Source organism: Camarhynchus parvulus, chromosome 3 (assembly GCF_901933205.1).
Source record: "Camarhynchus parvulus chromosome 3, STF_HiC, whole genome shotgun sequence".
NCBI lineage: Eukaryota > Metazoa > Chordata > Aves > Passeriformes > Thraupidae > Camarhynchus > Camarhynchus parvulus.
In genome coordinates, this window is record NC_044573.1 from 110,343,509 (window position 1) to 110,369,315 (window position 25,807).

Sequence of the window (25,807 nt, forward strand, 5' to 3'; positions counted from 1 at the left end):
TCCTGGTAGCTGAGCCATTGGAGCATCCCTAGCTGGGAGTCAGACTCAGCTGATAAAATCCTTGGGTTTAGTGTTGTAGGACACCATACCACCCACCAATCCAGGATTTTCCAAGAGGCAGCTGGATTGAGAGAACCCATATGGGGAAGGGAGAGTCTTTAAAAGCCTGGAGGTGGCCATACTGGGTCACTTGGCTTTGTGAAGTCGCCACCATTGTTGGCACCATTGTTTATTGTCATTAATGCACCTACAGTGGCACACCTGGGATTCCTACAGCCCTGCCTGGGCTCTGCATCAGGCTGGACCAGGAGGTGCCTTTGCTTCCCCTTCACTCCTGCATTTGCCTTGGGACTTTTGAGAATTCTTCAAAAATTATTTTACAGTTTTACAGCCCCGCACTGCCAGAAGGACCCTGAGGGGCTGGAGAGTGTCCAGGGAAGGGAATGGAGCTGGGGAAGGGGCTGGAGCACCAAGAATGGCTGAATGAGCTGGGAGAGGGGCTCAGCCTGGAGAAAAGGAGGCTCAGGGGGGACCTTGTGGCTCTGCACTACTCCCTGATAGGAGGGGACAGCTGGGAGGGTCAGGCTCTGCTCCCAGGGAACAGGGACAGGAGGAGAGGGAACAGCCTCAAATTGTGCCAAGGGAGGTTCAGGTTGGACATCAGGAGAGATTTCATCATGGAAAGGATGGTCAGGCATTGGAAGGGGCATCCCAAAGACGTTTGGAGTCCCCATCCCTGGAGGTGTCCAAGGAATGATTGGATGTGGCAGTCAGTGCTCTGGGTTGGGGACAAGGTGGGGATCAGTCACAGGTTGGACTCGATGCTCTTGGAGGTCTTTTCCAATCCAAATTATTCTGTCATTCTTTGTCTATTACCCTTTTAACATTGCAAATACTCATTTACAAGATGCCGAGCAGCTCCCACAGTGACTCCCACCAACAGCCCATGGACTTGTGCCCTGGATCACACCTGGGGCGGAGGGGATGTTCCTCCCACCAGACTGCAGCAGGTGACAGGAAAGGGTGAGAAGGTTGGGATTCTGCTTCACAGCATCGTGCCTGGACATTTCAGGGTGCTTTTCTCAAAATGCAAAAGCTTCAGTTTAATCACAAAGCACAACAGGAAAAATCCTCATCCTCTCCAACATGCTCCTGAGATGGGATGCTCCTTTTCCACCCGTGTCTAATTGGGATTTCTCCTGCTGAAATCATCTGAGGTTCATTATGTAGTGAAGCAGAAACCGATTTACCTTTATTACAGAACAGTTCTGCCTTTCTCCACGAGATCACAGTGGGATGGCACCATTCCCTTCCCTTTTTTGTATTGTTAGCCTGTAATTGTGCTGTGGATTGCTTTGAAACCCTGGCAGCCGAGCAGGGGCGTGGGTGGCATTGAGAAGTTTGGGATGCAGCCCCTTCCCAAATCCACTGGCAGCAGGTCGGCCCAAACCCTTTTCAGCAGTGACTCAGGGTGCCCCCAAACACAGTGGGGGAAACAGAACACCAAAATGTGTCTTTTAAAGCCATTGGAGGATTTCAATAATGGCTTTATGACTCCAGCGAGCCTGCCAGGCTGTAAGAGGATGTTTGGGATGGCTGCAGAGCAGGAATCATTCTGGAATGGCAGAAGAGCTGGGAAAGAAGCAGGGTTTGGAGGAGGGAGCTCTGTGCTGGGAAATAAAATAGGGATGAGTGGGTATAGAATTTTTCTACCAACACAGAGCAGAGATGGCTGAAACCAACCCAAACACCAGCCCAAACACAGGCCAGGGCCTTTTGCCAGGAGGCAGTTTGGATCAGCCACCCTAAAACAGAGAATGTGACCATATGGGTCAGGCAGGACAGGGCCGGCTGGTTCTTGGGGTGGAAAAGAAGTTTTGGTACAATTTAGGTTATGGGAGATGTGAAATATCAACATCTGTGTGCTGGTAGCAAGGAAAATAAAACAGAGTCACCTCAAGCATATGTAAGGACCAACCTGCAGAGGTGGTTTTTAAATGAATCTTTGGAGGTGCATGAGCTTGGGATTTAAAATACCAGGAAAATGGAAGTGCAGGGTCCAGTGTAAAGGCAAAAATCCTACAGGGTAAGCTAAAGGCAGTTTAATAAGTGAAGCAAAGCTGTGTGCAAGCAAAGAGGCACAAGAATCATGGAATTACAGAATGGATTGGGTGGGCAGAGACCTTAAAATTTAGTCCATCTCAGCCCTTGCCATGGGCAGGGACACCTTCCTCTATCCCAGGTTGCTCCAAGACCCATCCAACCTGACCTTCAACACTTCCAGGGATCCAGGAGCAGCCACACCTTCTCTGGCCAACCTGTGCCAAGGCCTCACCGCCCTCACAACCAATAATTCCTTCCCAGCATTCCATCTAAATATCTCCTCTTTTAGTTTAAAACCTTATGCAAAGGCTGGAACACACCCCCTTTCTCCTTCCTTCTCCAAGATTTTACTCCTGAGCATGACACTGTGTGGTATGGAATATCCCTGTGGTCATTTGGGGTCACCTGTGTCCCCTCCCAGTTCCTTTTGCCATCCCAGCCTCCTCACTGGTGGGGTGGGAAACAGGGAAAGTCTTGATGCTGTGTGATCCCAGCAACAGCAAAATCACTGACACAGATTTGGGGACAAGTCTAAGAGAGAGCACCACGTGTGTTGGCATAAACAATGTAAATTCCATCCCAGCAGAGCCAGTGCATGGGGCAGGAAGGTTCTGGCCAAGATCTGACTCTTGACACAGGAGGAACAGCCAAAAAATAGCAGGACAAGGTCTCACCCAGAGATCTCTCAGTGCTTGGAGCATTTTGGAGAGAATTAAATTCCCCTGAGGGATGGGGAGTGCCAGGATCCTCTGGGAAACAGGTTCAAATGTGGGGCACTGGAGAGTTCTGCAAGTGGCAGCACATCCTGAGCCCACAGCTCTGGCCCCTTGGATGTGAAAACCAGGATGTGCTGGGAGGTCCTTCTGCACCCCAGTCTTCATCCCAATATTCCAACCATGCAAACACAGCCACAGCAGCTCAACCATCCACAAAACACCTCCCTTGTCACCAGGTACCATCAACTGGACCCCCCCTGAATAAACACTTTGGGAATCTTTGGGCTCCCCCACACATCCAGCTCCAGTTTCCCCCTCCTGCTTCTCCTCCATGAGCAGAGCTGAGCAGGGACAGTGGCACTCAGACAGCTGGAGTTTCCCAAAATGTCCCTTAAGCTCCTGCACCACTCCAAGAACCAAAATATCCTAAACTGGAAGGGACCCACAAGGACCATCAAGCACAAATCCTGACCCTGCAGAAGACAATCCCCAGAATCCCACCCTGTGCACCCCTGAGAGCATTGTCCAAACCCTCCTGGAGCTCTGGCAGCCTTGGGAATGTCACCATTCCCATTCTTGGGTCCCCTTCCTTCCTAACAAAGCCCAGTGCTCTGCAGAGCATCACTTTCACCTCGAATCTCTGGCCAAAAGTTGCACAACAGGACAAATTATTAGTGTAGCTTGGAATGGATGAATACATGGAGCACTGGCCCAGCATTTTTGGGTTTCAGGGGTTGTTTGTAAACTCGTGCTCACAGTTAACAGATCAATTCCTATTTTCCCCTTGGCCTTTCCCATGATTCTGTTCAGACCAAGGTGATCCCAGATTTTTTTCTAGGCTCTCAAAGTGCTGCTGCAGAGCTGCACTCCCGTGTATGCCCTCAGTGCTTAAATCATCCTTTCCACCACTTTATTTTCCAAGGCAAATCATCCTTTCCCCTCCTTTATTTTCCAAGGCACATGGGCAGCTCTGGAATTGTTCACATTGCTGTAAATGCCTACAGAGGTGGTACAAAGACACATAAGTTCAAAAGCCTTAAGGAAGAGGAAATTTTACATTCCAGTGTTGTGTTGAAGCCCAAACTTTGCAGCAGATGAGCCAAATGCACTTTGGCAAATCATTTTAGTGGTTTGGTCTGTGGGAACAAAGGGAATTCCATATGGAAAAGCCTTTGGAGCAATGAGTCACCATGGGACTGTTGTGAATACAAGAATTGTCAGAGTGCACAGGATACCCCCCAGAAAAGGACATGGAAGGCAGATAGTTGGAAATACCCCAAAAGAGGATGTTTCCTGGTGCTGCAGGGTGCTGTAAGCTCAGCTGCTGCCATTTTACAAACCCTATTACCCACGAGAAGCAGTGACCAGTGACAGAACAGTGAAGGAAGAGGGGTCTGCCCAGAGGTGGCCAAGCTGCTGCTTTTGCTGCCCAGAGAAGCTGTGGCTGCCCCTGGATCCCTGGAAGTGTTCCAGGCCAGTTTGGACAGGGCTTGGAGCCACCTGGGATGGTGGAAGGTGTCCCAGAGTGCCACTGTGATATTTTGTGAAAAATCCCTTCGCTGGGATTTCTTCTCCTGGGAAGATGAGAACCCTCAGCTTCTCCATGTTTTGCTCCTCTGGAATGTGATTTGGAGAATTGTTTACCCAGCATGTGAATTGTTTTAACTTAATGACCAATCCCAGTCCAGCTGTGTCGGGGCTCTGGTCAGTCACGAGTTTTTATTATAATTTCTTTTCTAGCCTTCTGATGTCCCCTTTCTCTTTCTTTAGTACAGCTTTAGTATATAATTTTCTTTTAATCTAATATATATCATAAAATAATAAATCAGCCTTCTGAGGACTTGGAGTCAATTCTCATCTCTCACCGCGTCCTGGGGACCCTCACAACAACACAGCAACACCTGAGTATCTTCAGCCTGACACCAGAAATGTTCACCAGTTGTTTCTTTTTCAACAAATCAAGGAGTTCCATATTGTCAGTGGTGTTTTCTGTCCCAAAGCCACCCTCAATTAACATCAGTGATTAATCACTCTCACCATTGGTGCATCCCAAGGGACCTCCCTGCTCTTTAATTATTCCCATGCTTACAGAAGGACAAGCAGAGCCCTCACTCTGAAAAATGCCATGAAAGCCATAAGGGAAAGCCCTGGGAATTTTGGGAATAGGTTCTGATCCTGTGCAGCCTCCAGTCTCCACCTCCAATCCTACATTATTATCAATAAAAATCACATTTCACTCCATGTAGTGCATGAGGAGTGACAAATGAAGGCAATGGTCACAGTCAGAGCCCACAAGTGCCCTATGCCTCCTCTTCAGAGGGACAAAGAGGTGCTCGGGATGTGTCACCATCATAGTTTCTGAAAAATCCCTTCGCCAGGATTTCTTCTCCTGGGAAGCTGAGAAGCCTCAGAGAAAAATGAAAACAATAATTATCTGATCCGCTTCTCCTGTGTTTTGCTGCTTTGGAATGTGGCTTGGACACTGTTTGCCAACTGATCATTGTTTGATTGGTTTCATGTGACTTGTTTTGACTTAATGACCAGTCACAATCAGGCTGTGTTGGACTCTGAGGAGGGAGTCACGAGTTTTTAATTATTATCTTTTAGCCTTCTTTCTGTATCCTTTCTCTATTCTTTAGTATAGTTTTAGTATAGCATAATATCATATCACATCAAATCAATATATAATATAATATAATATAATATAATATAATATAATATAATATAATATAATATAATATAATATAATATAATATAATATAATATAATATAATATAATATAATATAATATAATAATATAATATAATAGCCTTCTAAGAACATGGAGTCAGATTCATTCCTTCCTGCCATGGGGGACCCCAGAAAATACTCCAGGGGTGCTGAGGGGAGCAGGAGAAGACAAACCTGGGGTTTTCATTGTTTTTTACCCCCGTGAAGAAATCCAGGCTGGGAAAGGAGAAAATGGGAAACCTCAGTCCCCTACAAGGACAGCCGCTTCGTCTTCAGATCCCCCAGGTGACATGGACTGAGAAGGAGCTGGGTGACAGGTGTGGGATCATCCCCTTGAATTACAGAAACATGGAATATTTGGGGTTGGAAAGAACCCTAAGGCTCATACCATGGGCAGGATGGGATGGGTAGATCCCTTCCACCAGGAGGATGAGTAAAAGTTGGATTTCTCCAGCAGCAGTTACCTGTGACCAGGGATTGCTGCTTTTCCCACCTTCCTTCTCTGGGGTGGAGCCCCACAAATGTGCTTGGAGCCCTCCCCACCCTTCACCTCCACCAGCTCTTGCTGCCAAATTTGCACAAACATCATCATCTTCCACTCTCCCAGCTCCCTGCTCCAGGTGGGATTGGACAGACAGGGAAACATAAAGTGGGTACACAAAGCCCTTAATCTCTGCAGAACTAAGCCAAAATTACTTTGATGTGTTGGCTTTTAAATTGCTGCCTTCAGTGCTCAGGGGGGCTTTTCTTCTTATCTGCTCAGCAAAATGTGCAAGCAGCTCCTGACCACCTCTTTTCTCTGCTTGAGTACTCATATCCTCCTATTTTTTTTCCCCTCAATCCTCTTACAGATGTTTTCCCAGGTCTCTAAGCATTTCCATATCCTGTTTATTTGCTGCTAAAGGTGTAGTGCTGCAAACAAAATCTGTCTCTGGAAAGAAGGGAGGGGAAATAAAAATGCGCTGTAAGTCAGGACAAGAAGTGAATTTTGCCAGCTGCAGACTGAAGCATAAATGTTGAGGTCCTTCAGCATGGAAATGTTTCATTTTGATGTTCTAAACCCAAAAGAGAAGCTGTGGCTGCTCCTGCATCCCTGGAAGTGTCCCAGGCCAGGTTGGATGGGGCCTGGAGCAACCTGGGATAATAAAAGATGTCCCTGCCCATGGCAGGGGTGGAACGGGATGAGCTTTAAGGTCCCTTCCAACCCAAACCATTTCAGTATTCTACAAACACAGAATATTATAACATAATGAACATTTACACCAATGCTGGAAAGCTAAGAAAATTAATGTGTCCCACTGAAGAGCTGCATTTTGATTTTGAGTGACTCCAAAATATTCCTGTCAAGTCCACAATCAGAATGTTCCCTGAAAACCCAAATACCCTCAGAAAAAAAACATCAAGATGTTTTCATCAGACCTAATTGCAGCCTGGAAAGTTAAACAGACTTGTCCTTTCTCACCCTAATTATTGAACAGTGGAAGAAGTAAGAGAGATGAATTCACTTTACTGAGTTTTATGATGTTTTAAATAAGGAGGGAAAGGTTTTCCCTGTTTATTTCTCTGCTGGTCTGAACTTGCAGAAGTGATGCTCCACATAGGAAAGCGAGCCTCTTTCATGCTCTCAATTTACAAGCAGGGAAATTGAGGCACCCAGCACAAAGTTATCCCCAAATCCATTGAATAAATAAAGAGCAGGATGAATCAAAGCCCAGAGCAGCAATGCCCTGCCTTCATTTAGCACAGATCATGATCAATTTGCAAATGCTTCTGATGGAAAAGACCTACTGGGTCATTTTGCAGGCCCCTGTATGCCCAGGCTTTTTCCCTGCCATGTGCTGGAGACAAAAGTGCTTTATACAACCCCTACATTAAAATAATTTAAGCAGGAGGACTTCTCTCATTTCCTCTGGGGGAAACAATTCCGCAGCTGAAGAGATTGCAACATTAGGAAATATTTCCTGACGTCCATGGCTTCCAGAATCTGTTGATATATTATTAATAGAAAGGAAAATAAATATAGGTATTAATGCCAGCAGACACTGTCTGCTACTAATAGCTGTTAAAGTAATATATTCCCCTTGTTTTTAGCTCTTATTAGTCTTTTTGCAAAGGGTTACAAGACCCTTATGCATCCATTAGCCAGTCAGCCATGTGAAATTAATGTGGAGCAATTTTCATAAGCATTACTCAGAACTAATAATAATTAAGCATTATTTTCTGCTCAGATAACACAGAAAATAAAGCCTGACTTTTATGCCAAGATGGGTTTGCATTAGCTTAAGGTAAATGAATTAATTCTCATTTACAAGGCTTTTCTGCCAGCTAGCCAGAAAATATCAAGGTAATTAAAACCAATTTGTGAGGTTCTGTCCCATTGCACATTCACTGGGTTTTATCATCGCTGCAAATTGCAGGTGCTTTTATGCAAAGGTGGGACATGAAGGGGACTTCGCTGTGTCTATCCTTCCTCATCACTTCCAAGAAAAGCTGAAACCTCCTTGTGAACAGCAGAACATGTTTGGAATGCTGAAGATCAATAAAGGAAGGATGGAAGGATGTGAGGGACCAGCTCAGGCTGGGATGTGGAGCTGGAATGTGAAACTCTCAGCAATTCAGAAAAAAAACACTTCTAATAGAGTGGGAAAAAAATCTCTTTCCTTTTCCTTTGCCATTGACTTGCAAGGGATTAATTTTGATTTTTTTTATAAGACTGAAGGGTTTTTGTAGGCAGCATTTTCTGGATATCCCTCAAACACTTCTCTCATCACAAAATCCTAAAATGGTTTGGGTTGGAATGAACCTTAAATCCCATCCCACCCACTGCCACGGGCAGGGACACCTCCCACTATCCCAGGTTGCTCCAAGGCCCATCCAACCTGGCCTTGGACACTTCCAGGGATGCAGGGGCAGGCACAGCTTCTCTGGGAAACCTCTTCCAGTGCCTCAGTGGTTCTGTCCCAGAAGTTTGACAGCACCTGAGCAGGGGCTGAGCTCTCTGTAGGTGCTCTTAATAAAAATAAAATTAGTTAAAATCAGACTAAAATAAATTAGTCCAGCTAATCTGTAAGATTCAAAAGCCCAGAGCTATCCTACAACAACTAATGATGATGAGTGAGTGGATCTCTTCTTCTAGGTTTCAACTTCCCAAGGGGATCAGCACCTTCAGATGCCACATCTGAGCTTAGCAAACAACTGAGTCCAGTGTGACCCAGCAGTGTGGAATATCTGTGTTTTCCAGAGGATTATGGCCCTTCTTGCCCAAATCCTGCCTCCTTCATTCCATTTCTCCACCCTCTGCCTCCCTCCCTGTCTCATTGTGACACCTCCTGTTGGTCCCTGTGTCCGTGTCAGTGACATTGAGCAGGCTGGCCTCAGAAAAAAAAGAATGAAGTGGCAGTTCTGACTTTTATTTTCAAAAACCTTCTCTCAGAGTAATTTAATTGCTATTAAAAAGATGAATAAAAGGAGACAATACCCCAGAAACACCACCTGTGTCCCAGCCCTGGAACGAGCAACCCTGACATGTGTTCCACTGTCCACACCCTCAGTGAAGAAAGGCTTTCCCCTTATGGCTGTTTCCTTCTCAATCCAGTCCTGGTAGCTGAAAACAGGTGTCAAAATCCTGTGGTTTGGGTTTCCTCCACTGATGATGCCGACCTGGAACCACTTCATGGTGTCCCAGTAGCTGCAGACCAGAGGACCTCCGCTGTCCACCTGTGGCAGAAGCAGGAATGTTACAGCTGGAAACAACTTCAGGTCCTTCAGAGCAGGCTGAGTGGGAAAATCAATCTCTGTCTCAAGTTTGTGAGGATTTGGGGAGGGGGAAAAAGGGAACTTGGCTTCAAAATTTCGCAGCTCAGCCCTGAGATCCTGCAGAATAAATAGATACAGGAGGCAAGAGGAGGAGATCAGTCCCAAGCTCTGGCTCAGTGCACTGAGTCCCTGTCATTCCCAGCCTTTTCCACAGGCTCCTGTGGCCCCAGGAGAACACCTGAGACCTGTCAGCAAGAGACACCATCCCAAAGAGAAAAGGAACATTTGCTGTGACTGCTCACTCAGTCCTTGTCTCCTCTGCAAAGCTGCTGCTGGAGGTGCTGGGTATCTGCCACTGCGAATTTTGGGGGCTGGCAGCCAGAAACTGGGCAGCAGATGAACAATAATCCTGACAAATCCTTCTTGAAGCCACAGTCATTTCCCTGAAAACCTTCCTGCTGCTGCAAGGACCACTCACCCAGTGTGGGCAAGGCTCCAAATGCAAGTTGCAGCCACCTCAAAAAGAGGAATGTTCTCCTGTTGGCTGCTGTAGCTGGAGCACCCAGAGCACATCCAGCTCTGCAATCTCTGGACACAAACCCAGAGAGAAGAGAAAGCAGCAAAAAAATCCACCCAAGGCAGGTGCAACGCTTTTCTGAGGAAAGGCTGTGTGAGACCTGGGAGTGTTCATCTGAAGAGAAGGGTCCAGGGAGAGCTCAGAGCCCCTTCCAGAGCCTAAAGGGGCTCCAGGAGAGCTGGAGAGGGACTGGGGACAAGGGATGGAGGGACAGGACACAGGGAATGGCTTCCCACTGCCAGAGGGCAGGGATGGATGGGATATTGGGAAGCAATTGTTGGCTGTGAGGGTGGGGAGGCCCTGGCACAGGTTGCCCAGAGAAGCTGTGGCTGCCCCTGGATCCCTGGATACCTGGAAGTTCCAAGCTGGGCAGGGCTTGGAGCTTGGATAGTGGAAGGTACTAGAGGATTTTTAATACCCTTCCAAGCCAAACCAGTCTGGGATTCCAGGACATCTTCAGTGCTGTGCAGTCCTTGCTATAAAGAAATTTCCTTCCACGGTGGGCTTGAATCTTTTTTCCAGCTTTTCTAACCAGCACTCGTGGTAAGCAAATTCAATACAAATCTATTTCCCAAGACAGCAAACTTTACTGGGAAATGTTGTCCTTCCCTGTTTGCACACTACTTTGGGAAACATCTTTGTCATTAATGGATGGAACCCCTTCTGCCAGCAGCTACCCTGAGCTAACACACATTAATTAACAAGCAAGGAAGGGGCTGAAGTTCCCTGTGCAGCTCATCAGCACTCGCTGAAGTTTATGGCTGAATTCCCATTCCAGTAGCTGGAGGGCTCTGGTCATTAATATTCTTATCTTTTTTTTTTCCTTTTTTTTTTCCAGTTCAATATTCATTCAGGAGTTAAAAATTAAGATAAATGCAGATGAAATGTTTGTAGAATATCCTGAGCTGGAAGGGACCAACAAAGACCAGAGATTTAGGCTGGAAAAGACCTTTCAGATCATTGAGTCCAAACATTAAACCAACATTGTTTGTTGTTATTATAGCCACATCCTTGCAGTGCTGCTGGACCCTCTTTAGACTCAGCATCTAAAAGAGGTTTCCCGACCCCATTTCAGCCAAGAATTCCCGTGAAAACCACAGAGGTGACCTTGGAGCCGCGGTGGCATCCTGTTGGGATAAATGAGCATCCAAACACGATTCGATTCCCGGGGATTTCACTGCGGATCCCCTCGGGGCAGGAACGGGCTAAGGCATTATCCTGGAGGCGAGAGGAAGGCGCTGGGAGCCTCCTACACCGGGATAACCAGCGGAGTCTGGATAGGGGGAGCCCGGGATGCTCCGCTCCAGCTTTTCCCAGCAGAAAAAAAAAAAAAAAAAAAGAAAAAAAAAAAAGTTTTTTTAGCACCGGTTTCAGCCTCCAAACTGGAGTTCACACTTGTAAAGGATCTTCCTTCCCGGAGCAGCAGTGAATCCCTGATGCCCTGTGACGGTCCCCGCGGGAATTGTCGCATCGCGGTCAGGGCAGGGATGCAAACCGGAGGCAGAGCCAGAGATCGCCATTTAAACCCTGCTTCCCCCTCAAACCAGATCTGCTTTTCCCCTCTTTTCCTCCTTAACCACGTCCGTTCAGTTCCCTGCCCTGTTGGTGGGGAATGGGGATGTTTGAGGGATCGGTGATTTAAAACTTGGGCAGAGAGGGAGTTCAGGAATGCTCTGAGCAGCCCAGGTAGCAGCTGCAAATCCATTTTCCTAATCTACAAGCCCTGGCACCCAAATCCTGTTGTCTTTCCACACTGGGTGAGCTGCTCTGCTTCCTGGGTGCTACTTCTCACATGCCATTTCTTCTAACTTCAGCTATTTAACATGAAGATTTTATCACAAAATGGGCCAAATCATCCTCTCCGTGTGATAATCTCACATAATTACAGTAGCAGCCCAGATTAAACAGGAGTCTGGTTTTTGTAGGACTAAAGATGGAGAAAATAAACTCAGTCCTCAGACACTTTGAAAATCCCTGTATCCACCTTAAGCTTTCAGGAATGCCGGCCCAACGTTTTCCATCCTTGTGTAGGAGAGGGTGTGGGAGGAGCAAGTTTTTGAGTGCTGGGACAATTATCTCAGCTCTGTGATGCTTCCAGTAACGCTAATTTAATGAACGCTCAGGTTAATGACTCTGAGGATCGAAGAATTATTAAAGGCTGCTTTTTCAGGCTCCTGCATCCTGGTGCTGAAACAATTCTGGTCAGCAACACACACCAGATACCTGCTCCTGCTTTTCCCTCTAAGTGCCAAGTTTCTGGGTGGGAAAAACCAAACTAAAAATAGCAGCTTTGCTTCTGTTTCATGTTTCTTGTCATCTCGAAGATGAGTGAAAAGCAAATGCAACAAATCAGATCTGGTGCTGAATTCCTGCCTTAAACATGTTAATCCTCCCATTAGGAGAGGTGAAAGCAATGATACATTCACTGATAAATAGCTGTGGGTTGTATAAAATCTGTCACTGCCTAACAAGGTGCTTTGTTCACTGAAGCTGACCAAAAATTTCATCTTTTTCACTGTGGCCAAAACCTTTTTTTTTTTTGTGAGCATCAGGAGCCTTTCTGCTGCCTTTAGTGGGCTTTGGATCAAAAGTGTAATCTCTCTTTTACATTTGTATTCGTGTCTGCAGCACAGTCATTGATCAGAACAAACATGTTCAGCCACATAAATCTTCCGAGGTGGGAGAAGCTCTGGGGGTGGGAGAACAACTCATCTGATCCTCATTAGGTGGATGCACAATCCCTGCAAGTCATTGCTGCTTTCATTTTCGTGTTGGTGAGCTCTGTGCAAATTGGAGACAATCAGCAAGGGAATAACAACACTGGGAATAACAGCAGTGCCCATCAGAGCTGCTGGAGGCAGAATATCATTTGCCCAGTTGTTTCCAGCTGTCTCTAAAGTGGGAGGAAGGAGGTTGTGGCCACGTTAACGTGCAGGTACCAGAAAGGCACCAGGTAATACAGGGCAGCTGGACTCCTCTCACACAAACCCTTTGAGAACCTTCAGCTCCTCTGTCCCTCCATCCTCTGGCTGGAAAATGGGAGGAGATGACCCAAATTCACCCAGTGTGATGTCAGCAGGGCCATTAGTGACTGCAGTGGCACAGACAGTGCAGATGCCTCTGGCCAAAGCCCTGTGGCCCAGACTCCTGTCTCTGCCTGTCAAGTGCTCAGGGAGGAAAAGGAGGAACAGGACCAGTATTTACAGAGTTGTATTTACATCCCAGTGGTTAATGGCCTCAGAGAGATCTTCATCCAGGAAATTGCCTAATTGCTTTTTGAATCCATTTATCCCTTAGGATAAATACCCACAACATCCTGGTCAGCGACTCCCATGGTTTAATTATCTGATGGAAGAAAAAACACTTCCTTCTCTTTGTTTTAGGTCTGCTGCCTGACAAAGCCATCTGACACCCCTCCTTCATGTGCTTGGAGCAGCAGTGACACGAGGACAGCTCTTGACTCCTCTCCATGCTGCCCATGAGGCTGGGAATGTGCCACATCCCCATCAGACATCTCTCCTGCAAGCCTCAGAGTCTTGCTCTGCCATTCCCTGTGCTGCCAGGAGCTCTTCCATGTCCCTGTTCATCCCTCCTGTTCCACTTCACTCCTTTTCTGAAATCACCACTCCTTTCTCAGATGGAATGGGCAGGAATCACACACAGGGAGGCTCCCAGGAGCAGTGCCCTGGCACAGCACATTTGCTTTGCCAGTTATTCCTGTCCTAATAATTCCTGATGCTCTCATTGCCCTTTTGACCTCCCCAGAGCCTCAAGCTGATGTTTTTGAAGGACTAGCCATAGTTCTTCTGACATGGTAATAGGTAAATTAGAGTCTGTTATGGTCAGTGTACAGCTGGAATTGCTTCTCCATATATCCATTACTTTTTCTTTATCAATGATGAGCTGCAGCTGCTGTTTTAACCCCCAGTCACTCAGAATAATAGGACCTGCTGCACCTCTGCACAGCCACCTTTCATTTTGACCCCTTTGAAAAATGCTGTGGCATTGGCCAACTTGGTCATCTTGGCATTTGTCCTCCTGGAACATCAGAATTCCTTGCATGGATGCCAACAAAACTATCCCTGTAAGTTCTTTCTCTGTTCAAATGCCTTCCACTTCATGTCAGCCCAGTTTCTCCATGAACCCTTGCTGAGGAATCTCCTTGCAAGGGTTTTGGGAATCTCAGAACGTGTTAGATGGTTGAACCACCCTCTTCCACAGGGTTGGCAACTCCTTTAAAGAATTTGGATGTGCCTGTGAGTCACAGCTTCCCCTCAGAGCTGTCATTGAATGAGAAATGGCTCCTGTGAGTCACCACAGCCATTCCCCACTCCCAGGGCAAGCTGGGATTTTGTGTTCAGCTGGATCCAGAGGTGTTCTGCTCCCCACCAGGCACACAAAGCCATGCTGGACTCCCAAACATCTTCAGCCTGAGGGAATAAAATCTGTGACCCAGAGGAAGTAAGCAGAAGAGACACCCAATATCATCCTCCTCATCACCCCAGGGTTTTGCATTGGGAATTAATTTCTCACAGATTAAAGAATGAAGCCATCAGAGCCTGCATGTGCTCACTTGTCTGCCCACACCATAAAATGATAAAGTGATGAAAGCCCTAAAAACTCATGCAAAACTGTTCTGATTCTTGTGAGCTGCGCATCAAAGGACCCTTCAGAAGAAAACTGAAGGGATTGCAAACGCAGAAACATCTCTCCACTGCTTTGTTCTGGGGTTTCCCAGGACACCTTCCTGCTTGAAGCAATCTGTCCCTCAGGGAAAAGAAACACCTCATGGTGGTAGCAATAGATCAGTGATGGGAAATCCATGACAAGGGTGGGGAGTGGATCACTCTCTTCCATAGGAGACAGCCTCAAATGGCACCACAGGAGGTTTACATTGAATATTAGGAAAAATGTCCTCAGTGAAAGGGTTGTCCAGCCCTGGCACATCTGCCCAGAGCAGTGATGGAGTCACCAACCCTGGAAATGTTCAGAGAACAGGTGGATGTGGCACATGGGGACATGGGTCAGTGGTGGCCTTGGCAGTGCTGGAGGAATGGTTGGACTCAATGATCTCAGAGGGCTTTTCCAACCTCAGTGATTCTGTGGTTCTATTTTTAAGGTAAGATACAATAATAAAGAACTTTTCTGCAGTTTGTAATAACTTTGGACTTAAATGTTGGCTTATAGGTGGATGTTCCAGATTGCAATGCAAGATGTATTCTATTACCATCTGTATGGCAGTTGTCTTTTGTCAAGTGGGCAGTTTTCCTTATCTCTTCCACAATCACTCCTCCCTCTGGGGGGAACATCTGCTGATAACAGCTATTGAATGTCACTGCATGGCTGATAAGAACTACAGCATCCCATTGGGAGATGCTCCACCCAGAGGGAGGAGCCAAGCATTGCTACCTGGATATAATCTGGAGATTCTGGAATACCAACAGCTTCTCCACTGGATTCCCCAGAGGAACAGCACCTGCCTCTTCTTCCACTGGATCTTCAGAGCAAGACTACACCTTTCTACAGGATCCCTGCTCCAGCAGAACCACACCTGACACTCCAGGAGGGCTGCAGCCACAATTCCAATTTGACTGCTACCAACACCCTGATCCACAGGGTGTCAGGTTGAGTGCTGACTCTGTCACTGTTGGTTTAGTTGCTGCATTGTTAATTTTATCTTTTTATTTTCTTCCCTATTAAAGAACTGTTATTTCCTGCTCCCATATTTTTTTGCCTGAGAGCCCCTTAATTTAAAATTTATAGCAATTTGGAGAGGTGGGGAGGGTTTACATTCTCCATTTCAGGGGAGGCTCCTGCCTTCCTTAGCAGGCTCCTGTCTTTCCAAACCGAGACAGCAGAAGGACCTCAGAGCTCCTGTGAATGCTCCCTATCCCTACAGACTGCAGCCAGAGCATAATTTAACCATCTCTGTTCAGGTGTTTTGAGCAGCTTCAGGGACTGATCACACTATCCTGGTTTGTGCTTTCTCCTTGAATCCATGACAACTGCCTATAAAAGCACAGTTTCCATTTGCAGGATTCTTTCCTTCAGAAAATTCTATTTCATGAGTCTTTCTTGGCAGTTTTGGGGCCATATTTGGACCAGAAAAAGGAGGCAAGACCTTGTGAAAGGATGCCAGAGCTTTTCCAGTGCTGGTGTCAGGCTCCCATTGCAGTCACTGGAGCAAAGGTTGAGGTGGGAGCAGTGGGATACCAGGGGATATCCTGGGGTGTCTAATAGAGAATTAAATGTAAACAACTGTCCTGCCTTGGAGCCAAGTGCCCCTCTGTGAGCTAAACCCCTTCAGCTGGATTTCAGTTCATGGGGAGCAATAAACACACACAAAGGGCTTGATGTCATTTTAACACAGATGCTTAAATCAAACTCAGTGACTCCCATCACCAGGGGATGTTTTTTTCTCCCTGTTGATGGAAAGAGGTTCTGTAGATGCTGATGTTTATAAAATAGACATTTGTGAAATGGCTGGAAACCCCCATCCAGGTCTGCACAAAAACTGCTGCTTTTGCTCCAGCTCTGTGGGGTGAGAGCCTTGAGCATCCCAGAGGCTGTAAAGGGCATTTTCAGACATGGGACAAGGTGGAATGGCTTTAACCTGAAAGAAAGCAGGGATAGATGGGATATTGGCAAGGAATTCTTCCCTGTGAGGGTGGTGAGGCCCTGGCACAGGATGACCAGAGAAGCTGTGGCTGCCCCTGGATCCCTGGAAATGTCCAAGGCCAGGTTGGACAGGGCTTGGAGCAACCTGGGATAGAGGAAAGTTGGAACCAGATGATTTTTAAGGCCCCTTTAAACCCCAACCACTGTGTGATTTATGGCCAAAATCCCCCCCGCTGCAGGCTGTAGAAGGGGGTGGATACCTGCAGCCCAGGACTTGCCTGAGCTGGAACCACCCCACTGCTCCTGGGGGTCACACAGCAATTCCTTCCCCTGGAATCAGAGCAGGGCCCGGCCCCCCTTCATGTGCTGCTGAACTGTGGGTGACCTGTGACTCCAGCTGAACACACTTTGTCCTAATCACCACATCAGAGCTCTCCCCACAGCCCCTCTGAACTATAATTGGGCCATTTACTGAATTTTGCCTGGGCAGGGAAGGCACTGAAGGAGGCATTTGCTTTGTGAGCCCCTTATACTCTAATTATTGTTCAAGTTACCATTGCATCAGAGCCTAACAAAAGATGCTTAAGAAAGCAAGGAATGAGACATCAATTGTGGTTCATGGGGTCATGGAAGAAATGTAGCACACAGAAAAATAATACATAGGCCATCTCCAGTGTCTGTTCTTTAGCACTTGTACCCCCTGAACATCCATTAATGTTAATGTTTATGACTAAATAGAACTATAAGTCAATTACAGCTCCTGGTAGTGTTAATTCCCAGCCAATCCATATATTTGTCTGCAGAACTGCCAGGGAATTGGGATAGAATAGATATTTTCTTTTTAAGGGAATGGATTAATTTTTTTAGGTACAAATACTTGGGAGCTCTGCTATTCAATCTCCTTGAGTTATTGGAGGACCATGGTCAGTTATGCACAAATTAGGCTGGTTTGGTGTGAGGGCAGCTGGTGAAATGCCTGAGCCTTTTCATTCTTGGCTTTTCTGTTCCTGGGGTGGCCTCAAGCTGCACCAGGGGAGGTTCAGGTTGGACATCAGGAGGAATCTCTTCCACTATCCCAGATTGCTCCAAGTCCTGTCAGCCTGGCCTTGGACAATTCCAGGGATGGATCAGCCTCAGCTTCACCTGTGCCAGGGCCTCACCACCCTCACAGGGCAGAATTCCTTCCTAATATCCCATCTAAGTATCTCTTCTTCTGGTTTAAAACCATTCTCCTTTGTCCTGTCACTGTCTCCCCATGTGAAAAGTTGTTCCCTCCATCACAGATCACAGATTTGGATTTTGATGTGGATCATGTGGATTTACAACCTCGAGTCCAGCAACTTTTCTGCCTTAGCCTGGCTCTGGATGTGAAAGCATGGATCCTGATCCTCAGAAAATCCCAGAAAAGGTTAATATCAGCCTTTTATCTCCTCTATGTCCAGACTTCATTGGGCTATAGCTACTGGAGCCAACTCACCATCTCTAGGGTTTGTTCCCTGACCAGGAATCTCTGCCTTGCCTGAGCTTCTGATCCTTCCTGGCCTCTTCCCAGGGACTCATGCATGGCTCCTGATCCATGCAAGAGCTGGAGCCTGGAAGTCCTCCAGGAGACAGCTGGATGGATCAGAGCAACCCTATTCTGCTCTGTCTCCACGACAGAGATAAGGATGTGAAAGATTTGGCCATTTTGAAATCTGGCCTCACTCTCATCTGACACAAACCCTGCAATCCTTACGGGCAATCCTTACACTGTCCACAGAGCAGATGCATTGTCCAGTTCTGTCCCTCACTCCAAGAGGGACATTGAAGGGCTGGAGCATGTCCAGGGAAGGGAACAGAGCTGGGGAAGGGGCTGGAGCACCAGGAGGGGCTGAGGGAGCTGGGAAAGGGGTTCAGCCTGGAGAAAAGGAGGCTCAGGGGGGACCTTGTGGCTCTGCACAACTCCCTGACAGGAGGGGACAGCCAGGGAGGTTCAGGCTCTGCTCCAAGACAAAATAAGGGAAAACAGCCTCAAACTGGTTTCAAGGTTTAGATTGGATATTGGAAAAAATTTCTTCCCTGCAAGGGTGGCCAGGCATTGGAGGGGCTGTCCCAGGGAGGATTGGAGTCCCCATCCCTGGAGGTGTCCAAGGGAGGTCTGGATGTGCCACTCAGTGCTCTGGGCTGGGGACGAGGTGGGGATTGGTCGCAGGATGGACTCAGTGATCCTGGAGGGTTTTTCCAACCTAAAGAATTCTGGGATTCTGCCCAGTGGTCCCTGCTGCAGAAGAAGCACCAGGTTCAGCCCTGTGCTGTCCCAGGCCATGACCAGGACAAGCCACAGGGTTGCTGACCCAGCCTGGTGAGGTCAAAATGTGTCCCCCATGGCTTTAATTAGCGCTTCTCAGAAATCCAGGAAATCATCCAGCAGCAAAACACTTCCCCTCCAGCAAATCAGCAAAATCTGGTGGCAAGATTTTGTCAATCTCCTGTCACTTGTTTCACCCCTGAAAAATACAACTTCTATCCTCAGCTCTGGTTTTGTCCTGTTCCCTTTATTCCAGTTTACAAAGCATTCCTGCCTGATCCCACTAAAATCAGAGAGATGCTGAATTCTGAGTTTTATCACCCATGCAAAGGACGTGTGCTTCCACTGCTTGGAAATCTCACATTCCTCAGACAACTGTGACATTATTGTGGATCTAAATATCTTCTTCTTCAGCTTTCTGAGTCCAGGAGATTCATTTTGCTGGGAAAAAGTGTTCCTGCTATTTCACCAGCATCATTCACCCACAGAACTTCAGGCTAGGCTGAGCTGGGCAGTGCATCCTTTAACCATGTTAATGTTATCATGTGGCATGTTTCTTTTAAGATTTTTTTATTTAATTTAATGGAGGTGAAAGTCACTCCTTAGATGGTTTCAGAGGCAGATAGTCTCTGGAAAACCACAAAATCATTTTGCAAAGCAAACCTTCCCTCAGAGTCCCATGGTCCTGGTGCCCCTAGCCTTTGCCTATAGGTCAGAGGATCCCTCTCTGTCCTGGGTGCTGGTTTAGTTCCTCCAATGAGTAATTCCTACAGGATGGAGCTGTCCATCCATGTGTCTCCCCATCCAGACCCCTCCAAACCCATGGACATGTATAAAATACACCTGGGATAGTGGAAGATGTCCCTGCCCATGGCAGGGGGTTGGAACTGGGTGAGATTTAAAGCTCTGTCCTGCCCAAACCCCTCTGTGATTCCTAAAAAAACAATTTCCCAGTGGAGGAGGGAAATCTCAGGCTGGAACCAGAGGCTGCAGGAGAGCCCAGTCCTTGCCAGTCTCTCAGGAGAGGGGTTGGAATTTGGGTGCTATGAATGACAAGGTGAATTTTTGGCTTCCAGACTTCATCTGACACCAGGACAGCAATCCTGGGGGTGGAATGTGCTGTGAGGGCACAAGTTGTGAGTTTTGCCTCATTGGGGAGTTTGCGTCAGCTCCCTGATATCAAATACTGCTCAGACTGTAATTTAGGCTTGAAAAGTCCCTCATTCTCTGTCACCAACACCCTGCCACAAGATGCGACTCATTCTGGCACACACAGACCAACCAAGCACATTTGGGTCAGAGCCAAGACCTCACCTGAGAAATGTTTCTAATACTTAAATTAAACACCTCCATATTAAACTTCCCTCACAATTCTTTTGCCTTAAACCTCCTGGACAACCATTCCTGTCTCCTTTCAGGGTGTAACCTGGCTGTGAAGCAGACCAGGATGGTCCCTTTACCTGGCAGCCTCCTCCTCCTCCTTTTTGTCCTTCTCCTTGCTCTGTCTCAGCACACATCGTGCCCTCCACGAGGTGTGGGATGTGCTTCAGGCATTTCTCCCTGCTGATCAGCTTCACCCTTGTTTTCTGCAGCACAGGGGATGCTGCAGCAAATGAAAAGAGAAGAATCAACAAAGCTGCTGGAGATTTCCCTTGGGAAGAACCTCAGCTCGATTTCTAAAGCATCTCAGGGCAATGGGGGTCTCTGGGCAGAACTGTAGGGTTTTGGGGTCACGGGGGATCCCCAAGTGTTGGCAATGATGAGTTTGTTCTCCTGAGTTAATCCCAGAATGGTTTGGGTGAAAGGGACCTTAAAGATCATCCCATCCCACCCCCTGCCATGTGCAGGAACACCTTCCACTATTCCAGGTTGTTCCAAGCCCTGTCCAACCTGGCCTTGGACCCTTCCAGGGATGCCAGACTACTGGGAAGCCTCCAAAGGGATGGATTTTCCTGTGGTGGTCTCAGTGATCACCTGAGATGAGCTGCCCTGCACACCTGGGGTTTCTCACTCGTGGTTTTTTGGGAACCCAGTCTGAGGGGCTTTTCATGGGCTCCTGTGCAAGCCCCTTCAGATCAAAGTCCACCGAGCTTTCCCCAGAATTCTAATCTTAGAATTACAGAATCATGGAATAATTTACATTGGAAACAACCTTTGAATCGTTCAGTCCAACCGCTCCCCCAGCACTGCCAAGGCCACCTCTGCCCATGTCCCCAAATGCCACATCCACATGGCTTTTATATTCCTCCAGGGGTGGGGACTACACCACTGCCCAGGGCAGCTGTTCCAATGCCCAACAACTCTTCCAGGGAAGAATTTTTTTCCTAATATCCAATCTAAACATTGTTCTCCCCAGGGAGGCCACACCTCACCCAGGGGACCAGCTGTGTCTTCACAAAGTGACACAAAGGAAATATCTGCTTTATTCTTCCCTTGGGCTGGGAATACAGAAATCACAGCTGACACCTGCAAGTGACAAAAAGACTGAAAAATGTGCTGGGCTACTTGGAAACCCCAATTATTTCACCCATGTTTCTCTCTAAAGTGAACCTGAGTCTAAAGGATAAAACTGAGACCTTTGGATTGTTTGGAACTCACCCCTTGTTTCATTTTTCACTGTGATAAATCCTCCCAGAACCTTCAGGAAACTGACACTCAATGACAAGATCTAAAAGATGGAAAGTCGTCAAGTCCCTTTTCCAGCTAAGATGGAAGCGCCCAAAGATGAAAATGCTTTGGTGAAGGAATCTCCATGAGGGTGAAGCGCTCCTGTTATGGAGAGAAGCTGGGGGAGTTCACCTGAGAAGAGAAAGTTCTGGGAAGACTTCAGAGCTTCTTCCAGAGCCTAAAGGGGCTCCAAGAGAGCTGGAGAGGGACTTGGGACATGGGATGGAGGGACAGGACACAGGGAATGGCTTCCCACTGCCAGAGGGCAGGGATGGATGGGATATTGGGAAGGAATTGTTCCCTGTGAGGGTGGGGAGGCCCTGGCACAGGGTGCCCAGGGCAGCTGTGGCTGCCCCTGGATCCCTGGAAGTGTCCAAGGCCAGGCTGGACAGGGCTTGGAGCAACCTGGGATAGTGGGAAGTGTCCCTGGCCATGGCAGGGGGTGGGACTGGATGTATTTAAAGGTCCCTTTCAACTCTGAACCATTCCATGATTCCATGATCCTATGGGTAGTTGGATGCTATGTAACTACTCAACAGAAAATAGGAACATGTTACCTTGGTGAAGTGGGAGAGCTTCACAGCTGTGAGAGTGTTCTGTGTTACTGTTGAGGGAGGAAAATGAAGCTTAAGAAGGCAAATGCAGAGTTTCATGAAGAAAATAAACTCAGCAATTGGAGCAGAATAGCACAGATTCAATGGGATGTTCACTTACTGCATCCGGGGAAGGACCACTCCAGCTCCAAGGCACCCCCTGCCCACCCAGCCCTGATTAATTCGTTCCAATAATGAATCAGCTTATTGGCTAATTAGTGACATTTGTTCAGGACAGACATTTTGGGTCACAATCAGTGCTGGAACTGCTTTCATTAGGGCTTAAATGAGATCAATTAGCAACAGCAATCTGCAGTCCTAAATGAGTGAAGGAAGGAGTGGCCAGAACCAATAAGTCAATCCAGCTCATAGAGGTATTAAGCCAAGACAGCCCCAAATCCTCATTTCATTTAGTCCAGACCATTTTAGACTCAGCCTAACTGGGTAATTCATGGAATATCCCAAGCCAAAGTTATCCACAAGGATCTTACAAGGTGAGAAATGTTCAAGACCTGGCTGGATGGGGCTCTGAGCAACCTGGGACAGTGGAAGGTTTCCCTGCCCCTGGCAGGGGGTTGGAATAAGATGAGCTTTAAGGTCCCTTCCAGCCCGAGCAATCCCATTATTCTGTGCTAATTTACCCACCAGGATGGAGCTTGTCTTAACCTGGCTGCCAAAATGAGGTGCCAAGTTTGGATGTGGTGCCAAAATAGGTCCCAGATTTTGCTCTGGGGGTCTGTTGGTGTCTGGTTCTTGCCCTGAACAGGGAACTGGTGGATGTGCAGAGGCTGGGGGGGTTTGGATGCATAAACCATCTTGATATCTTCCGTGTCATGCTTTCTGTAAGCTACAAGAACGTAAAATTTGGTGGGTGATTGGTCGATGATTTATCATCATGGTTTGCATTTTTGTTTGGTTTTCTGGGGGGGTAGTTCTGGCTTTAATTCTATGTCTGTTTGGGGGTGGTTGTAGAGTGATGATGATGGTTGATTGTTGGTTTTGATATTAGCAAATATAGAGGAAGGTTAATTGAAAGTGTATTGATGACAAGTGATTTGGATAATGTAGGGATATATGGTTTAACTATTTGACAAAAAAAAAAAAAGTCAAGATAAAAAAAGGTGGGGAGTGAAACTTTGTCTGGGAAACCCCTCATGGGAGAGGACAGCCACAAAACCCATCTTCCATCAGCAAATGCATCTCCCCCAGCACCTTACCTGCACTGGCGCTCTCCCAGCCAGAAGCCCAGCAGTGCTGCCACGTGTCCCTGTCACACACGAAGGGCAGGCAGACGGGAATCTTCTCCGTGCTGAACTCGATGGGGTTGCTGAGCAGGATGAGGGCAATGTCATTCTGCAGGCTGGTTCTGTTGAACTCCTCGTGCAGGATCAGGCTGTCTGGGTTGCACTCTTCCAGAGGGAGGCTGAGGTTCACTCCCCCCACTGCCACCGTCAGATCTGGTGGCCTTAAAAACAAAACAGGGCATGGTGAGCATGAAGGATTTGGGTTATGAAGGTTGGTGGCTCCTCCCCAGAGCAGGGCATGATGGTGGCTGAGGCAGCTCAGCTGTAAATATCCAAGGAATTTACCCTCACTCCTAGGAAGGGATGATTTCCGGGGCAGAGGGGTGCAGAGGTAGAACGTGAACGCAGGTTATAAATGACCCAGTCTGTACCAAACAGATGGAATGGTCTGGATCTTTTGGATCTCTGTGCCCCAGGCTGGATGCTCAGACCCTGCTGTCCCCAGCCAGCTGCTCCAGGCTGTGCTGCCACAGGTCATTTGTCACCAAGCACTCTCAGCTGCCACGTTTTGGAGGGAACTCACAGAGGGTTGGACACTGCATGGAGTTGATTTACGCAGAACTTGGTGTTTTAAACTCAGAGTCTCCATGAGGTGAAGGTGTTTGGTGAAAGCAAAGGTAATTTGAGGGATCCAGTGAGCTAGAATGGAATACATCACCTTTTACAAGGAGCTGGATGCACAAGAAACGCTTGGGGCCATCAGAATAGCATTAAAGGCGTTTATCCAAGGCTGCTCAGGCCATCCCTCAAAGTATTGAGGGATGAACACAACCACACCCCTCAAAGTATTCCCCTTCTGCTTGAAGCCAACCACATCTCCAGAAGTCAAAGCTCTGGGAACACCAGGAAATTAATTAACCCAAGAAAATCAAAAAGTCCAAAGGCATTGGAAATGGTTATGCAGATTTCTGCACATTTCTGTGTTCAAATATGGGCCTGATTCCCCCAGAGGAGACAACCCCTGTTTTCAGGGCTCAGTCACACCAATGGTGGCACAGGAGGAGATGCACATCCTGCACCCACCAGGAGGAATGTCATCCCCACCAATGGTGGCACAGGAGGAGATGCACATCCTGCACCCACCAGGAGGAATGTCATCCCCACCAATAGTGGCACAGGAGGAGATGCACATCCTGCACCCACCAGGAGGAAGTCATCCCCACGGGGAGATGCACATCCTGCACCCACCAGGAGGAATGTCATCCCCACCAATGGTGGCACAGGAGGAGATGCACATCCTGCACCCACCAGGAGGAATGTCATACCCCCCTCCCCATGCCTGGGCTGCCCTCCCACCCCTGGAGCACTCACAGCTCATCTGCAAAGCAGTGTGCTGCAGTCAAAATCCACAGGGCACTGATGATGGTGCCTCCACAGATGTGCTTCCCGTGGCTCTGGATGCTCACGTGCCACGGGAATTCCCCAGGGGTGACGTCTGTCCCTGTCCCAATCCTCTTGCCAGTGCTCTGGAAGGACTCGTAGGATGGTCGGAGGCCACAGCCTGGGTACAGAAAGGGACATTTTGGACACATTCAGCAGTGTCACAGCCTGTGCTGGACAGGGGCAGGACATCCCTGAGCACTGAAATGGAAATATCCATGGAATTAGAGAAACAGAATGGTTGGGGTTGGAAGGGATTTAAAAATAATTTTTCCAACTCCATTCCAACTCCAACTTCCACCAGACCAGGTTGCTCCAAGCCCCATCCAACCTGGCCTTGGACATTTCCAGGGATCCAGGGGCAGCCACAGCTTCTCTGGACACCCTGTGCCAGGGCCTCATCATCCTCACAGCCCAATATCCCACCCATCCCTGCCCTCTGGCAGTGGGAAGCCATTCCCTGTGTCCTGTCCCTCCATCCCTTGTCCCCAGTCCCTCTCCAGCTCTCCTGGAGGCCCTTTAGGTCCTGGAAGGGGCTCTGAGCTCTCCCTGGATCCTTCTCTTCTCCAGGTGAGCACCCCCAGCTCTCCCAGCCTGGCTCCAGAGCAGAGGGGCTCCAGCCCTTGGAGCATCTCTGTGGCCTCCTCTGGACTCTCTCCAGCAGCTTCACATCCTTCTGCTGTTGGCCCCAGGGCTGGAGGCAGCTCTGCAGGTGGGGTCTCAGCAGAGTAAAGGGTGACAATGCCCTCCCTGGATGTGTTATTTGATCCCTCCCGAAGTGACATCCCTGTCACCTCCCTAAACCTAAACTCTGCCAAGCATTGCCCAGGAATTTGGGGTGGGGGAAACCATTGACAATGTCCCATGGGCAGGTGGGATAAAATCCCTGTTTAGGGAGTGGGAGGTGCATCAGGCCACACCTTCATTCCCTCAGCAGAAGGAATAAGCCCAGACCCGTTTCACTTACCCACATTTAAATATTCTGCAGCTCTTCTGTGCTGAGAATGCTGCGAAACAAAACCTGCCTGGACACTGCTGGTCAGGGAAGCTAAACAGGAGAGGGTGAGGAGCAGCAT

At 47.9% G+C, this 25,807-nt stretch overlaps 1 protein-coding gene across 1 annotated transcript; it reads right to left on the minus strand.

Annotated features, from left to right (window-relative positions):
* Positions 1 to 8,978: 8,978 nt before the first annotated feature.
* PRSS55 (serine protease 55) lies at positions 8,979 to 25,807 on the minus strand. Its single transcript, XM_030944788.1, has 5 exons — positions 25,753 to 25,807; positions 24,663 to 24,852; positions 23,265 to 23,512; positions 20,248 to 20,390; positions 8,979 to 9,266 (listed from the first exon to the last, which is right to left on the minus strand). Exons 1-5 carry the CDS (start codon positions 25,805 to 25,807, stop codon positions 8,979 to 8,981), a joined length of 924 nt encoding a protein of 307 aa, XP_030800648.1.

Excerpts from the sequence above, each read along its gene's own strand:
- PRSS55 (XM_030944788.1), bottom strand. The coding sequence starts at position 25,807 with ATGCTGCTCCTCACCCTCTCCTGTTTAGCTTCCCTGACCAGCAGTGTC. Across the intron at positions 20,391-23,264 it reads CTGGGAGAGCGCCAGTGCAG|CATCCCCTGTGCTGCAGAAA; the intron begins GTAAGGTGCTGG and ends CATTTGCTGCAG. Across the intron at positions 9,267-20,247 it reads GAGGAGGAGGAGGCTGCCAG|GTGGACAGCGGAGGTCCTCT; the intron begins GTAAAGGGACCA and ends CTTCTGCCACAG.